This window comes from Chelonoidis abingdonii, chromosome 3 (genome assembly GCF_003597395.2).
Source record: "Chelonoidis abingdonii isolate Lonesome George chromosome 3, CheloAbing_2.0, whole genome shotgun sequence".
NCBI lineage: Eukaryota > Metazoa > Chordata > Testudines > Testudinidae > Chelonoidis > Chelonoidis abingdonii.
Genome location: NC_133771.1, coordinates 174,557,853 through 174,574,833, shown reverse-complemented (window position 1 = coordinate 174,574,833; position 16,981 = coordinate 174,557,853). Strand labels below are relative to the sequence as shown.

Here is a 16,981-nt window from a genome sequence, read left to right as displayed (position 1 = left end):
TGTAAAATCTCTAGAGGATTCTGCCCCCACACCAAGAAGGAAAGGGACCACAGTGTTTATATTGCAGATGGAGACAGCCCTACAGCCACAGTTGGAGTCAAACCACATGGACCCGGCAGTGGGCTCCTCAGTATCAGTGCACAGCACACCAGCCTCAATCATGGATGCAGTACCAAGGAAGGACTCTGGGGTTAGAGACCCTCAGCACCAACACTCCCAGAAACCAAAAACTGCCTTGCAGTTGGAATCCTGGCACTGTTCTCAAGCACTGGTGCTATGCAAGAAGCACAGGAAGACTGACGGGGCGCTTCCCTGTTTGAGTGCCTGAGCATGACTTTTTGCTGAAGGAGTGCGACCTGTACCAACCCACTCCTTGCCTGTACAGCAGCTGGCACTGTTGACTCTGGGCTCACAGAGGGGTCAGTCGAGTCCAGCGCCAGTGGAGGACTTAAACCTTCCCTCCACACCAGAGACCTTTGAGGCAGCCAGGGACCTCATAGCCCTGACGGGTCCACGCTCTCCCAACCAACATGAGAGATCATCAGCCCCGAAGCCTCTGGCACTGTAGAGACCACCGGTGTCGTCCAGGTGTAAACAGGCAATGACACGACATTGCTCACCCTCTCCCCAGCACTGCCTGGCACCATGCAGCCTTGGTCGCCACGCCCAAAATCCTGGGAGTCTGACTCTGAGGCGGACTCCTACATGTCAAGGAGGGGCCAACACCAGGGACAGTGACAATCCCATAGACTGGAAATGGTACAGGCCTCTTCACCTGTGCCATGGCCAGTGCAGTGGCATATACCAGTGCAGTTGCCCTTCTGGACCCCATGGGCATACTATCAATCCCAGGGGTCCCTTTCCAGGTGATCCTTCTCAGCCACATCTGATGGATGAGCTGCATCCAGGACCAGGGAACGCTCTCGTGGCATCGCCATGGCTACCACTACCGACGCCGCCACCGTGTGCATCACCATCACCATGGCGGGCACCATGGCCAGCACCGCAGTCAGCACCACAGCCGGCGCTGCATACAGCATCAAGTTGGGCACAGCCACAGATGACTGGGACTGTTTCAATGAGCTGGATGGGCAGAAAAGTCCCACTCTGGCCCAGGCCTCCTCCTCATCTTTGCCTGATGAGGCAGTGGCAGGAACCTTTTTGGGGCCTCCCTCACTGGACAGTAGAGCCCACCTGGAACTTTGGGCAGAGAATCTAGGTATCCAGATGGATGAGGTCACTGAGGTGTTGGACCCTATAGTGGACATCTTATCCCCCATGGGCCCCACCAGGGTGTGGTGCTCCTCTGATTAAGACCATTCAGGAAACTACTAAGACCCTATGGCAGACCCCGGCCTCTTTGACCCCTGCAATGAAAGGAGTCAAAAGGAAATATTTTGTGCCTTCCAAGGTGTATGAATATCTCTCTACACATTCCCCTCCAGACTCGGTGGTAGCGGTGGTGGTCAACGAGCGGGAGACACAAGGGCAGCAGGGGCTCACTCCCTGGGCAAAGGACGCAAAGAAGCTGGATCTCTTTGGGAGGAAGGTATACTCCACCAGAGGGCCTTCAGCTTTGTATTGCAAACCAGCAGGTGATTCTCAGTTGCTACAATTTTAAATCCTGGGATGCAATGTCTAAATTTATGAGCTTGTCCCAGCAGGCTCCAAGTTCGAATTTTCAGCCTTGGTGGATGAGGGCAAGGACCTCACTGCAGGCCACAGTGGCCTTGGTGGACTCAGCAACCCGCACCATGTCCTCAGGGATTGCAGTGCACCATTGCTCCTAGCTGCGGCCTCTGGCCTCTTGGGGGAGAGTCAACAAACTATTCAGGACCTCCCTTTCGAGGGCTCCACTTTGTTTTCAGAGAAAAGGGACTCGAATCTGAATAGCTTGCATGTCTCCTGAGCCGCTCTGAAATCTCTGGGGCTGCATACACCAGCCACCCAGCATAAATACTTCAAGTCCAAGCCTATGTCCTGACTTTATCAAGGGAATTCTACGCAGGACTACAATAGGAGAAGGGACAGAAACCAGAATCAGCATTGCCAGTCTCAGCCCCATAGCAACCAGGGGTCAGGGTCATTGAGACAACCCCCGGACCCTAGGCAGGCCTTTTGAAGATGTGCCTGGGGTGACATACCAAGCCAAAGCCTGGATCTCTTATTACTAGAGCTATCAAATAATCGCAGTTAACTCACGCAATTAACTCAAAAAATTTAATTGCGATTAAAAAAATCTCGATTTAATCGGAATTTTAATCGCACTGTTAACAATAGAATACCAATTGAAATTTATAAATATTTTGAATGTTTTTTCTATATTTTAATATATATTGATTCCAATTACAACACAGAATACAAAGTATATGTTTTTTATTACAAATATTTTCATTGTAAACATGATTAAAAAAAAGTGTTATTCAGTTCATCTCATACAAGTACTGTAGTGCAATCTGCTGCTTATGATGAATTAATAGGTCTTAAGTGTGGTAGATGGCAAAAAGAGAACACAGAGGCATTTCAGTCCACAAACTTAGTATGCATTTTATCCTTTTTGCTTAAATAGTAACAGAGAGCATTCTAACAGAGGCAATACCTTCCTTCTTTGAATTAATATCAAACGGTTGATGTCATGTTACTGTTTTTAAAACAATTGAAGTTGGAAACTTACTTTAGAACAAAACAGTGAAGGGAATGGTATTGTTTACCATTTTTTTTTCAAGTTTATATCAGATTACTCAACTGAATACTCTTATTAAAGTATGGGGTTTTGTACCTTATCCTGTGCTTGGCAAAAATTTCTGTACAAGATTCAAGCTATGCTTGACTGATACAATCCAGCAACACCAAGTCGACATTTACATTTTTTCTACCAAGAGTACTTAAGTCTATGAACAAGCAGAAGTGAATAGCTGTTTCTTGAAAAGTTAGGAATTGTGCATTTGATTCACCATCTCTCTGAAACTTGTCTTTTTCAGAGTTTTGCAAGGTTGTTGAAGCAACAAAAAACTTGAAGGTTTTAGGGGAGGATTTTCAAAAGTGTCTGTTACGTTGGGAGAACAAATTCCATTTACTGGTTCTTTCTGGAGCATTCACAAGTGTGTTGGAGGTAGCGATATCGCATGGTGTGGGATAGGAAAGGAAATATGAATAAGTAAAAATGAAGGAGTGAGAAATTAGAAGGATAGAAATGAGGATTTTGTGATAGAGTATACACAGAAATAAGAGATTCTGCGAATGACAAATATATTAAATAAAAATGGTGTGAGGAACATGGTAGCAAGGAAAGTCAAAAGCTTGAAAGGGCACATGGCTGTTTTTTACTTACAGGCAGTTGTACAGCATTATCACTATAGAATCCAAGTACATCATAAACTAATCATAACTCTAATTTTCTAAAATTCAGTAACTTTTCACTTTCCATTTCTTTACTTGAAGACTCGGAAGACGAAATGCAGTTATTTCCCTGTAGTCATCGTTTCTCTGTACAAATTCTGTTTATTTCTGAAGCAAATTGTAATCTAATTTTCTAAATCTATTATACATTTTTCCACTGTCATGTGACTGACAAACCGTGAGTGGGTTTGTTCATTTCACTGTTTTTAAGAAGCAGATTAGATTTGTAATTCAGCTTTATTATATGTAGTTTTGCCAGAGTCTGATAGAAGATTTAGCTCCCAAGCGGAGATTCCAGGATTCTTGGTAAGATACCAGCCCTTTTCCCTTTCCAGCACCTGGAGAAGAACTAAACTGGCCTTCTCCAAGACACTGTTCCTCGGTCTTGGTGGTGGCTCCCCATGCCCCCAAATCTTTTTATATCTGCATCTAGCTAATACATGTCTGATAAATTGTTCAAATATTATGTATAGAAGCTTTCTATCAATAGAAACATTCTATTGGGAGATGTGGGAGATCACGAAAACCATAAGGGTTGACAGACTTTGTGCTATTCTAGAACTAAAAATAAATGTTCTACATATTTTAAGATGTGTGACTTAAAATCAGATTTGCATTTTGCTTGCAGATAAATTTAACAGAGACTTGGGCATTATTGAAAAATTGGGTTTATAATATTTTGCAACTCAGTAATAGAAATAATAAACTTTAGTTGTGACTCTCATTTTAATACGTATGCTATGAAAAACTCATTCTAATTATTCTCTCAGAATTGCCTTTTATTCTGAGAACTGTTGAGGCTTTCAGATTGAGTGATAGTTTTGTTTGAACTGTGATCTTCAGTAAAGATCTAAGAAGAATTTTTTTTCTTGTGCACAGTAGTGTTCAAGATGTTAAGTCATCCTCTCTCAATATAGTTGCCAACTGTCTAATGGCACAAACTGAAACGCCCTGCCCCACCCCTTCTCTGAGGCCCTGCACCATGCTCACTCCATCTGCCTCCCTTTGTTGCTCACTCTCCCCCACCCTCACTCACTTTCACCAGGCGGTGGCAGGGGGTTTGGATGCAGGCAGTGGGAGGGGGTGTGAGAGGGAGTTTGGGTGTGGGAGAGGGTGCCCACTCTGGACTGGGGCAGAGGGTTCGGTGCAGGCTCTGGGAGGGAGTTTGAGTGCAAGAGAGGGTGTGGGCTTTGGACTGTGACAGGGGTGTGGGAGGGGATGAAGTGTGCAGGCTCCAGCCAGGCAGCACTTATCTCGGGCAGTTCCTGAAAGCAACCAGCACATCCCTCTGGCAATGGCTCTTAGGCAGTTCCTGGCCAATGGGTGCTGTGCAGTTGGTGACTCGGGATGGGGGCAGCGCGGGGAGACCCCCAGGGACGTGCCAGGTGCTTCTGGGAGTGGCAGGGAGTCTGCTTTAGCGCCGCTGTGCCGCCGGACTTTTAGCGCTTAAAATCTCCCGGTTTGGCTTCAGTAGCCTCTGGGAGATGGAGATAGCCTGAGTCTGGGAGACTCCCGGCAAAACCAGGAGGCTTGGCAACCTTATCTTTCAAACATGCAGGGTAGCTTACACTGTACTTGCCTAGTGTAATACTTCCAGTCAGTCTAACTTTATGGATCAACTGTTAACTGAAGCTGATGGGTGGTTACTCCATTACTTCTGCAGCAGAGCAAACTTTTAATTACCTGCCTGAAAACATATTTAAACAGAAGCTCTGAGCAAATAATAAAAATTATAGGTCTGATTTGGTAAATACTCTTCTAGAAAGGAAAGGCTTTAAAAACTAACGTAAGCTTTTTATTTAAACTAGCTAGTTACTTTAGCCTCATCAGGAAATAAGTCAGATGAAAAGTTTGTATAGTGAATGTTTACTTTAAAAATCCTTAAAACCCACTGTAAATACAAATTATTTTAATAGTGAGTGAAGTAATTTAATTCTTCTGGTATTGAAAATATTTAGGAAGCTCACATCATTTTAGTATCTTGGTATCATACAAAATACGTTATACATTGAAGTAAATAGATATTTGTAGTCTACTACCAAAATAATTTGACAGTAAAAATAGAGTGCAGCAATGTGGTGTGTTTTACTTTTTGCTTTACTTTCACTTTTTAGAAGCATCTTCCCCAATTACTGTAGTTCAAATTTTTAACCCCCACATTTAAATTGAAACTTTTTTTGGTTGGCAGTCTCTACCTTAAAATAAATATGGATCTGTTTTTCCCTTTTTATGTAAGGCGGTGTCTTTTCTGAAAAAATTCTCCCCATGATTTAATATGTGGTGACAGTGGTGGAAATACTAATTTAGACAGGTTCAGATGGCCACCAGTGCTTTTACCACAGTATATCATGTACACTTTCATACCCATTCATTCAGACTATTGTACCTCATATGCATTCAGTTGAGGAGGGAGGCTCAGACAGAAAGGATTTCCTTTTTTCTGGAGTCACCTGGGGTTTCCAGAAACTGTAACTGTACATCAAGGCTCTGAAAATGAGGCAGCCAGGAATACACAGAGGGGATATGTTTTATCACAAAACAAGAGAATCATTGAGTCATTAGACTTCTGTCTTCTATATCATTCAAAGATACTGGTCTGTGCCACCTATGTAGATGACCCTCAGGAGTGGGAATGGACTCTCACAAAACTCTTCTGGTGACTGCTTACTCAGCAAGATGGACAAGAAATATCTCACAGAATGAGTAGATCTGTGGTAGACCCGTGCTGATGGTTTCTTGATCTTAGAATAGTGACAAGAGGCTTGCCACTCACATAAAGAGACACCACCAGTGATCTTTGTTTCTCTTTGAGGGAAAACTCTGCTAGTGAGGGATGCTTTCTCCATCCACAGGGAAAGAAGGAGTGTGTGGCAATTCACCTGTACTTCTGGTATCAAAGTCTTGGTAAAGGTCGTGGGGCATGATTTTATTATTCTAGAGTCCCAGATGGATGATTCTCCTTAGAATGGTGGAGTCCCATCCTGATAGGCTGAGAATGTTGCTTTGGACAATTAGAGTGCTTCACTCTGTCTCAGTGCATGAATACAATTAATTCCAAATAGGGTACAGAACAGTAGATATGGTATCCCCAGGGTACATCTACACTACCCGCTAGACGCGATAAATCAATCCCCGATTGCTCTACCGTTGACTCCTGTACTCCACTGTGGCGAGAGTCAGAAGCGGAGTCGAAGGGGGAGCGGCAGCAGTCGACCCCATGCCATGAAGACACGAGATAAGTCAACCTAAGATATGTCAACTTCAGCTACACTATTCTTGTAGCTGAAGTTGCGTATCTTAGGTTGATTTCTCCCTACGCCCCCGATCTGATATAGTTGGGTCTGGGTCTGGAGGTCAATGGTAATCCTAAACAGGAGAGCTCCAATTCCTTGTCACAAGATGATTTCAGTCAGCCACATTATCCGTGCTAAATACATTTTCAACCATTTTTATTCAGACATGACCTATAGGAAGGAATCCCACTTCATTTTCTTCTCATAGAATCTATTTCTGAAGAATGTGGAGCTTGAATTCTTCTTCCACCTTCAGGGGTTGTCTTTCAGGATGACTCCTACTGAACTGAGCTGAGTGTGGGGGTAGGGTGGGGAACAAATTGTTTGCACTCTTGTCCCTCACTGGATTTAAGTATTTTCACTCTACAGCTTTTATTATTTCACATTATTGGGATATCACTGCTTACTTTTCAAGAGTGAATTTTGCAATGACGGTGTCTGTACAAACTTATTTGTATATAACTGGAGTTTGAGAACTCTTATTTCTTCTTTTAAAAAAGAAGGAAATATTTTGGGGATTTTGAGATATCTAAACTCTTACTTCTGAGCATACACCAAAGCCCTTCAGCTGGCCTAATTGTAGAGGGCCAAAAATCTTAAGAGCAAGGGGAGTTTCCTGCATGTCCCACTCTGGTAGCATGTGTCACAAGAGTAAGAATTTCTGTATATCTTCAGTGAAGCAGTTACTAAAGTAGTTTTTTCGTTCTCTTGATTTACTTATATTTTATGATGTGGCAATACCAATTTGGACACTCCACAGGACATGCCAATATTGATCAGATAGTCAAGGTAGTGTAGGCTAACTTCAGCTGCTTTTCATTTCTGAAAACTCTCAATTGGGTAAGCCTGCCTGTGTGCCCAGAGAGAGAAATGGGAGTGAAAATTCTGCAGCGTGGCACATAGTATTTTAAAAGACTGACAGGTGAGGGGACTCTTCCATACTTGTGTTGCCAGAATACAAACAACAATTATTGAGAAAAGGGACCCAACTCCCCCCCCTCCTTGAATTCAGTGAAGTGGTGTGAAATTGAATTGATTTGTCATTAACCATAACAACTCTGTCTGCTTTTGTTGTGACTTCGTATTCAAAAGTCAAAGGGTCACAATATTTTGAGCAAAAATATTTATTTTCCAGTAAGTTTAATATGGCTTAGTAATTAACTGATACTCTAAAACTATTAAGATCCCTCTGCCACAGATACAAATTGTAGCATTAATGGAAGAATTTTGCTCAGTAGCAGGCTGAGAGGATGTGCAAAGACTGATGCTTTATGAAAATGCTGTCATAGTCATGACAAACATATGGTCTTAAGTGATCACAAATTGTTCAAACTGGAGAATTTAAATAGTAAAATAAATTAATTCATTAAATTTCTCTAGTCTAAGATGTGAAAATCCAGGATAAAATAGTTTCTGTGAAATACCAGGGTCAATTCTCCACTGACACATTGGTCCTATGACGGCAAGAGCTTTACCTTGGTTTTTTTAAGCCATATGTATCTGCTCTGCAGATTTTTTTAATTTTTAAATAGACAATGTAATAAAGAATTAGTGGATGGAATGCAACAAACCCATGGTTAGTGGTTAGTTTCATGATAGTGGTGGGAGATGTTGGTACTTAAGTTTTTTATGTAGAATACATTAGTTTTTTAAAAAGTATAATTTCTCTATTTGTTAATTACATTTTATATATTTCTCGTTTAAAATCTCTTACTCATTGTGGATATATTATCAAAACCTCAGTTAAATTTCATGTTAGTGGCACAAACAATTTTGATTTAAGATGTGACAGTATTGAACATTGATCTCTCGTGCTTGCCACCCAAAACTAATCTTCCTTATTAATACTGAGTTATGGCTGATACGATATTTAGAAATCAATGCTTCAGTTTCTAAAATCTTAAGTGGCTTTTTTCTTTTTTCTGCTTATAGATGCCACCTCAAATGAACAGCAAGATCTCTTTTGTCAGAAGTTGCAGCAGTGTTGTATACTGTTTGACTTCATGGACTCTGTTTCAGACCTGAAGAGCAAAGAAATTAAGAGAGCCACATTGAATGAACTGGTTGAATACGTTTCAACAACTCGTGGTGTGATTGTTGAGTCAGCATATGCTGACATAGTGAAAATGGTAAGCAAAAACTGAAGTTGAACAGTATTTATTTGATATATTTTGAACAAAATATTTCTTAGTGATCATTAACTTCTGTCTGAATTTATAGTGTTACAGTAGTTGTAGAGCATTGCCGTGGCTGACATTGCCTGTAAATTTAGTATAGTTCATTAGTAATCAACTCAAACAGCCAAAAAAATCATTTAGAAAGCTTTGTTGAATTTGTCAAATCTGAAAAGTTGCTTTATTTGATATAGCATGGTGAATGTAGTATAGCTGCATTTTTAGATGTGACATATGAGAAAGGTAGCTTCTGGATAAACTGAAATATTATCCCACAAGGTTCAGAAAATTAGAACATTCTGAGTTGTTCTGTCAGTGCTTCCTCACTTGAGAATTGCAATAGGTGTATGGACTCTTAAGGGTGAGTATTGGACCTAAAACTCCAGGAGAGATTCTCATTGAAGTTAGAATCAATAGAAAGGAAGTTTCTCTACAAGGAGGAAGGAACTTGTCCTACTGAGAGTAAATACACTTACAACTACCTTAAATCATTTAGGTGTAACTGTATAGTCTAGAGTCAGCATAAACTGCAGAGCTCTTTCTATAAATTACTGTGGTTATAGAACAAACAAGGAATTATTTACAATTGTTATCCACGTAACATGTCTGTTTTTTCCATTTGATGTTCTTCTTATGTAAGCAAGAGATGTTTGTGTTTCAAAGCAATCTGTGCGTCTCATTCACTTTTTGTTTTTGACATATATATTCCATATATTTAAATCTTGATTGACTGATAGCTCTTTTAATTTACCAATCTATAGTCTTCTAAGCAACAGTTTGAAGACTTTAATATAGGAGAAAAAATTTGTTCTTAGCGCGCTCTCAAATACAGAGATCTGTAAAACCTCAGTCTGTCATTGTGACTTGAGATGTAGTAGTAATACTGATGGATTGACAACTTCATAAGTATGGTCTGCTATCTAGTTATAGAATAATTCTTCCCCATACCGTGTTGAACCTATTTTTTTTCTACTTTCCTGTTGTAAAACTAGCTAAATTTTCCTTTCTCTCCTCAATGATTGAGAGATTCTAGCCGGGTGTTTAAGGTGAAGAAAACTGACATTAGGCAGTAGAAGAGGGTCACAATGAAGTATAGTGAAGAGGCCATTAGGAAGACTGTTGGATGGAGGACAGGCGTATAAGAGAGTGGAATGAAAAGTTGATTGAAAAGTAGTCAAAGGGAAAAAGGTATTGAGCTCAGAAAGTTGAGACAGAAGATAGCATAATGAATCAGACTCCTGGAGATCTACTTGAAGATATGATCTGGGAGAGTCACCCAGAAATACAACAAGAAGCATCTTTAGTAGAGTATCTCCTCCACCCTTTTTGGATCTCATGAGAAACATCTACCCTGGTTTCCACTGATATAGATTCTAACCACTTATCCTTAAAACATACTGTCTTGGCCTTTTTGGGCTCCTTGGGGACAACCAGATAGGAAACCTTCGTCAAAAAAGTGTGTTTTGAATGCAGAAGAACAGCACAAGCATGTAGGGACAAACTCGGAAAGGCTAAGGCATAAAATGAATTACATGTAGCAAGAGACATAAAAAGCAGTAAGAAGTTCTTAAATATGCTAGAAGCAAGAGAAAGATGAAGGAATGTGTAGTCCACTACTTAGCGGGAAGGAGAGCTAATAATGAAATCAGGAAGGCTGAGGTGTTTAATGCCTATTTTGCTTCAGTCTTCACTAAAAAGATTAATTGTGACTAGATGCTTAACACAGTTAATATTAACAAGGGGGAAAGAACACAAGCGAAAACAAGGAAAGAACAGGTTAAATAATATTTAGATAAGTTAGATATATTCAAGTTGGCACAGGGCGTAATGGAATCAACCTAGGGTACTTAGGAACTAGCTGAAGAACTCTTGGAACTGATAGCAATTATCTTTGAGAACTCATGGGGGACTGGTGAGGTCCCGGAGGACTGGAAAAGGGCAAACATAGCACATATATCTAGCAAGGGAGGAAAAAAAGGAACTGGGGAATGATAGGTCAGTCACCTTATCTTTGATACCCAGAAAGAGACTGAAATATATCATTTAGCAATCAATTTGTAAGCACCTAGAGATAAAATAATAGCCAACATGGATTTGTCAGGAACAAATTATTCCAACCAACCTAATATTCTTCTTTGACAGGGTTACTGGTCTAGTTGATGGGGAAGAGTAGTAAATTTGATAGATTTTATTTTAGTAAGGCTTTTGACACAGTCCCACATGACATTCTCATAAACTACAGAAATATGGTCTAGATGAAATTATTCGAAGGAGAGTGCATAACTGGTTGAAAGATCATACTCGGAGTAGTTATCAGTGATTCACAGTCTAACTGGGAGGACATATCTAGTAGGTCCAGAGTCAGTGGCCAGACCCACGACAGACATTTTCATTAATGACTTGGAAAGTGGAGTGGAGAGTCTGATTATAAAATTTGTGAATGACACCAACTGGGAGCGACTGGGAGCAACTGGGATGAGACTGCAAGTGACTGGGATCATACTGGGAGTGGCTACAGTCATCAGACTGGGAGTGACTGGGAGCGACTGGGAGCATTTTGGAGAACTGGTCTGAAATTAACAAGATGAAATTCAATGAAGACAAGTGCAAAGTAGTGAACTTAAGAAGGCAAAGCAAATGCACTTGTGCAAAATGGAGAATAACTGGATAGGCACTAGTACTGCAGAAAAGAATCTGGGAGTTACAGTTGATCACAAATTGAATATGAGCCAACAATGTCACAGTGGCAAAAACGGATAGTATTTTGGGGTATATTAACAGGAGTGTTGTATATAAGGTATAGGACAAGGGTCGGCAACCTACAGCACACTTGCCAAACACAGCACGCAAGCTGATTTTGAGTGGCACGCTGCCACGGTCCCGGCCCCCAGCTCCACTCAACCCCCCACCCCCACACACAGCTCTCCCCTGTGGGGGCAGGAGGCAGAAGCTTGGTCCTGCAGCAGCCAAGCTTTCTCCCCTCCCCCACTTCCCCCAGCATGGTGTTTTCCTGCCCCTCTCCCCCTCTCCTTCCCTGCGCCAGTCAGCTGATGGCCCTAGCGAGGGGAAGGGGAAAGAGTGGCAGCGTGCTCGCCGCTCTGTAGAGGAGACAGAGAAGAGGGTAGAGATGGGGCCTTGGGGAAGGGGGTGGAACAAGGCATGGGCTGGGAGCACCCCTACAAGCCAAGCACCCCAGCCCTCTGTCTTGACCCTCCCACACACACACTCAGCCCTCTGCCCTGACCCTTGAACCCCCAAACACCCACCCTTCTGCCCTGCACCCCCCAGCCCTCTTCCCTGAACCTTCCCACACACCCACCCTTCTGCCCTGCACCCCCCCACCCCTTCTGCCCTGACCCCTGAACCTCCCCCCAGGTCTGGAGTCCCAGCTGCAGGCCCCTCTCAGCCCGCTGCTGGCCTAGGTGAACAGAGCCCCAGGCTGAGCAGGCTGGCAGCGTAAGATCAACATTTTAATTTAATTTTAAATGTAGCTTCTTAAACATTTTGAAAACCTTGTTTACTTTACGTAAACAATAATTTAGTTATATAATATAGACTTGTAGAAAGAAACCTTCTAAAAATATTAAAATGTGTTACCGGCACGCAAAACCTTAAATTAGTGTGAATAAAGGAAGACTCGGCACATCGCTTCTGAAAGGTTGCTGACCCCTGGTATAGGAGGTAGTTTTCCCACTCCTCCTGGTACTGGTGAGGCCTCAGCTGGAGTATTGTCCAGTTTTGGGTGCCAATCTTTAAGATGTGGGAAAATTGTAGAGTCCAGGGGAGAGCAACAAATATGATAAGACTTAGAAAATCCAATTTGTGAGGAAGAGTTAAAAACATGACAAGTTTAATCCAAGAACAGAAAACTGAGAGGAGAACCTGCTAAATCTTCAAATATGCTAAGGGCAGTTCTAAAGAGTACTGTGATCATTTGTTCTCCCTGTCCACTGGAGGTAGGACAAGAAGTAATAGTCTTAATCTGCAGTAAGGGAGTGTAGGTTAGATATTAGGAAAAGCTTTTAAACTTTAGGGATAGTTAAGCGCTAGAATAGGCTTCCTAAGGATGTTGTGGAATCCTTGTCACTGGAGGTTTTTAAGAACAGGTTAGACGAACAGCTGTAGGGAATGGCCAAGGTATATATGGTCCTGCCTCAGCACAGAAGTCTGGACTAGATGACCTTCTGAGGTCCCTTCTAGCCCTACATTTCTATGGTTTTGTTTTTCCTTCAATATGAGAGCCTGTTCTTTCCTAAAACCATAACATACTGTTATCTGGCTTAATGGAGACCTGTTTTGAACGCTTAGCAAATTGCTTTTATTCCCCTCTCCTTCTCCCCATTGGTCTGTGAACACTGACTTTTTAGTATCCATAACTGACATCTGTTACAGGGTAGGGCAAATTCACACCCTTATGGCAGGTCCATTTTACAGTGTTCCATAAAGGTAATGTGACTCTTAAGTCTCACTCAAGTTCCTGCCGAAGACTGTATCAGATTTTCATTTAAATCAGTTGATTGATTTCCCAGTGTTCTTCCCCAAGCCCCACTGAAACAAGGGGCAAACACAGTTGTTGTAGTTAGGGCTTTTCATGCTACCTGGACAAGACCAAGTCATTCAGAAGCTCCCCTAAGACTGTCTGTAGCCTTTGCAGATAGTATTAAGAGTCAAGCCATTTCCTCCTAAAGGTTGTGTAAATGAACTTCTAACTGCATTAGATCTTATTATCCATCATGTCCCATCAATGAGAATTGCCACATAGTTTGATAAAACCTGATGTAAATAGTCCAGATGAAGGTTCAGACAGAAGACTGAATTCACAGTATATGTCGTTGGCTGGCATTATCTGTACTGTTTGGTTTTTGTCAGCAGAAAGAGCTGGGAGTGTATTGTATTCCAGTGACCTTAACATTTAGTGATACCAGGAGTGTTTATGCATTAGGCTTTTGTGCCAAGAATGTCCTACTGTTACCACTGCCATTTCAGCCTCGCTGGTTGCAGTAAACAATAGCAATGTTAGTGTAGATGAGATTTCAGGTGGCTACTAGTAATTTAACCATCTAAGTGTACTCAGTGTAGGTTGGGAATTTGACTGGTCCAAAAATAATCAGTCAGTTGGCAAGTCAGACATTGGTCAGATATTGTTGAATGTTGAAAACAGTCAACTATTTTAAAGCACTAATTTATTAGAATAGTAACAAAGAGTAAGACTTTATGATCTCCAGTAGCTTAGCCTTAGCCTAATAAAATAACTAAGTTAAGTAATTTAGTTTTTGTAAACTCAGAAAAATGCGAAACACAATGAAATTATGTTCTAAAAATGAAGAAATAATTACTACTTTTTTTTTAGTAAAAGCAGAAGAGAATCCTGTGGCACCTTATAGACTAACAGACGTTTTGGAGCATGAGCTTTCGTGGGTGAATACCCACTTCGTCAGATGAATGAGGAAGTGGGTATTCACCCACGAAAGCTCATGATCCAAAACGTCTGTTAGTCTATAAGGTGCCACAGGATTCTCTGCTGCTTTTACAGATTCAGACTAACATGGCTAACCCTCTGATACTTTTTTTTTAGCAATGTTAGGTTGTCATTTAAGTGTTAACATTATTCAAGACTGAACAGTTACAAAAAAAGAAAAATAAAATTAAACAGAAATAAACTAAACACAGAGGAACTATTAAAGAAAAGTCATTTAAAATATACTTGTATGAGAGAGGCAGCAGGCCAGCTCTACAGACAGCTTAATGGCTTTTCATCTTTTCGTTATGTGTTGGAGGAAGGAGGCTTAATAACTGAACTCTCCTCTCCCTCCCCCATTCCTTTCTGAGTTAATTACAACATGTTTATCTAGTCATTTTAGATCCTATGCTCTTCAGGATAGGAACCATGTCTTTTTTAACTTGTTTAATGAGCTTTGTAAACCACCATGTACGTGAATGGCCTGGTATACAAATAAAGATATACATATATACGGTGCTTGTTCTAGAAGATTCCAGTCAATCAAGATGTTCAATTTTTTTCAATACAGGTAGCATTAGCATGTAATAAAGTGAGTGATCAAGATGTTTAGGTAAGCTAGCAACGGATAGCACCATGATGCAGTCAAAATGGCAGGCCATGGCTTGCATCAGCATTGTTGCTGAAATATTTGACTGTGATCAAATAATAAGTGGTCAGTTGCCATTATTTGATTGGTCAGTTGACTGTCTCTTGGTTTATATTTGATCAATAGACACACATGGGGGAGTACAAGTGAACAATGAGGCAAAATTGGTCAGTAATAGAGGCAGTGGGCTCTGCAGACCAACAGCCTAACCTTTGTCAAGTATTTTTGTAGACAAAGGAGTGTTTTTGAGGAAGGTTCTGAATTTGGTTAATGAGGTAGCTTTGCAGCTGTTTACAGGGAGCACCTCCATGCACGTGCAAATCATGTGAGAAAGCACAAAGGTGCTTGGTTGTTGGAAAATTTAACAAATGAATGATAGAGGCTGGTATCATGGGCCGATCAGAGGTAAGCACCCACAGCTCAATAGTGAATAAGAGATGACAAGTAGGGTGGAGATTGACTATAAAGCGCCTTGAGAGTGAATACAAGCAGCTTATATTTGATACGATAGAAACGCAGGAGCCAGTGTAAGAAATCACAGAAAGAGGTGAAATGATTAAAACAGACTAAGAAAATGATTTTTGCAGCAGTACTCTGAATGGATATGAGTGGGGCAAGATTGCATTTGTCAAGGCCAGAAAAAAGGAAGCTACAGTAATCAAGACACAAGATAAGAGCTTGGATGAGTTTTAACTGGGTGGATGAGAGAGATCTTATTTTTGAGCAGTTCAGAAAGAATCAGCAAGATTTAGACATAACTTGGATGTGAGGATCTAGAGAGAAGTCTGAGTTGAAGATGATGCACATGTTATAAGCCTGAATGACAAGCAGGATGGTGGTAATGTCCACAGTGATTGAGAGGTTCAGGGGCCAAGGTCAGTACTTTTGGTGGCAGATGCTGTGTCTTTTTCTCAAGATAATTCCAAAGCAGACTGCAAGAGTAACAAAAGGATCTCACAATACTGGGTAACTGGGCAACAAAATGGTAGATGAAATTCAGTGCTGATAAATGCAAAGTAATTACATGGCCAACTAATACTTACAAAATTATGGGGTCTAAATTAGCTGTTACCACTCAATAAAGAGCTCTTGGAGTCATTGTGAATAGTTCTCTGAAAATATCCACTCAATGTGCAGCAGCAGTCCAAAAAAAAAAAAAAATGCTACCGGTGTTAGGAACCATTAGGAAAGGGATAGATAAAAAGACAGAAAATGTCATAATACCTCTGTATAAATTGATAATACACAGAAATACTTGAATACTGTGTGCAGTTCTGGTCACCCAATCTCAAAAAATATATATTAGAATTGGAAAAGGTACAGAGAAGGGCAACAAAAATAATTAGAGGTATAGGATAACATCCCAGTCTTATTAATATCTCCTCATACGGACTTTTCAGCTTGGAAAAGAGACAACTAAGAGCAGATATGATAGAGGTGTATGATATCTTCACTGGTGTGGAGAAAGTGAATAAAGAAGTGTTATTTACTCTTTCACATAACCCAAAAAAACAGGGGTCACCTAAGTTCCTCTAAGCTGCACGGCCACGCAGCAGGCTATCAAGGGTGGCACAGGCGGGGAGAGTGTCGCTCTGTTGGCCCAGCCCTACTGGAGCTTCCGCGGCTAGGAGGAGGTACCCCTCCCCCAGCCCTTAGCTGCAGTGGTGAGAAGGGGCTTCGGGGAGTCCCCTCTCCCAGCCGCAGCCCTGGGGCAGCCTGTATCCCAAACTCCTCATCCCCAGCCCCACCTGCAAGCCTTCATCCCAGCTGATCACTCCTCCCCGGCACCCCAATCCTCTGCCCTGGCCCTGAGCCCTCTCCTCCACCCCAAACCCCTCATCCCCAGAGCCTTCACCCCCAGCTGGAGCCCTCATTCCCCGACCCCGTGCCCCAGTCCTTGAGCCCCCTCGCTACTCCAAACCCTCGCCACCCCAGCCACACGATCATCTTCCATCATCGGTGCACATAACAAAATTCATTTTTGCACATGGACATAAAATTAGAAGGA

General features: G+C 41.7%; 2 protein-coding genes across 7 annotated transcripts in view; one reads left to right on the top strand and one right to left on the bottom strand.

Moving 5' to 3' along the window:
- Positions 1-16,981, bottom strand: part of PACC1 (proton activated chloride channel 1) — a 148,170-nt gene that overhangs the window by 32,795 nt on the left and 98,394 nt on the right. The window lies entirely within an intron of this gene.
- PPP2R5A (protein phosphatase 2 regulatory subunit B'alpha) overlaps positions 1-16,981 on the top strand; it is a 108,326-nt gene that overhangs the window by 25,632 nt on the left and 65,713 nt on the right. For both annotated transcript variants that reach the window (XM_032805134.2, XM_075064340.1), the window contains one exon: positions 8,625-8,821. In XM_032805134.2, the coding sequence (XP_032661025.1) occupies positions 8,625-8,821 (197 nt within the window). The remainder of the gene's footprint in view (positions 1-8,624; positions 8,822-16,981) is intronic.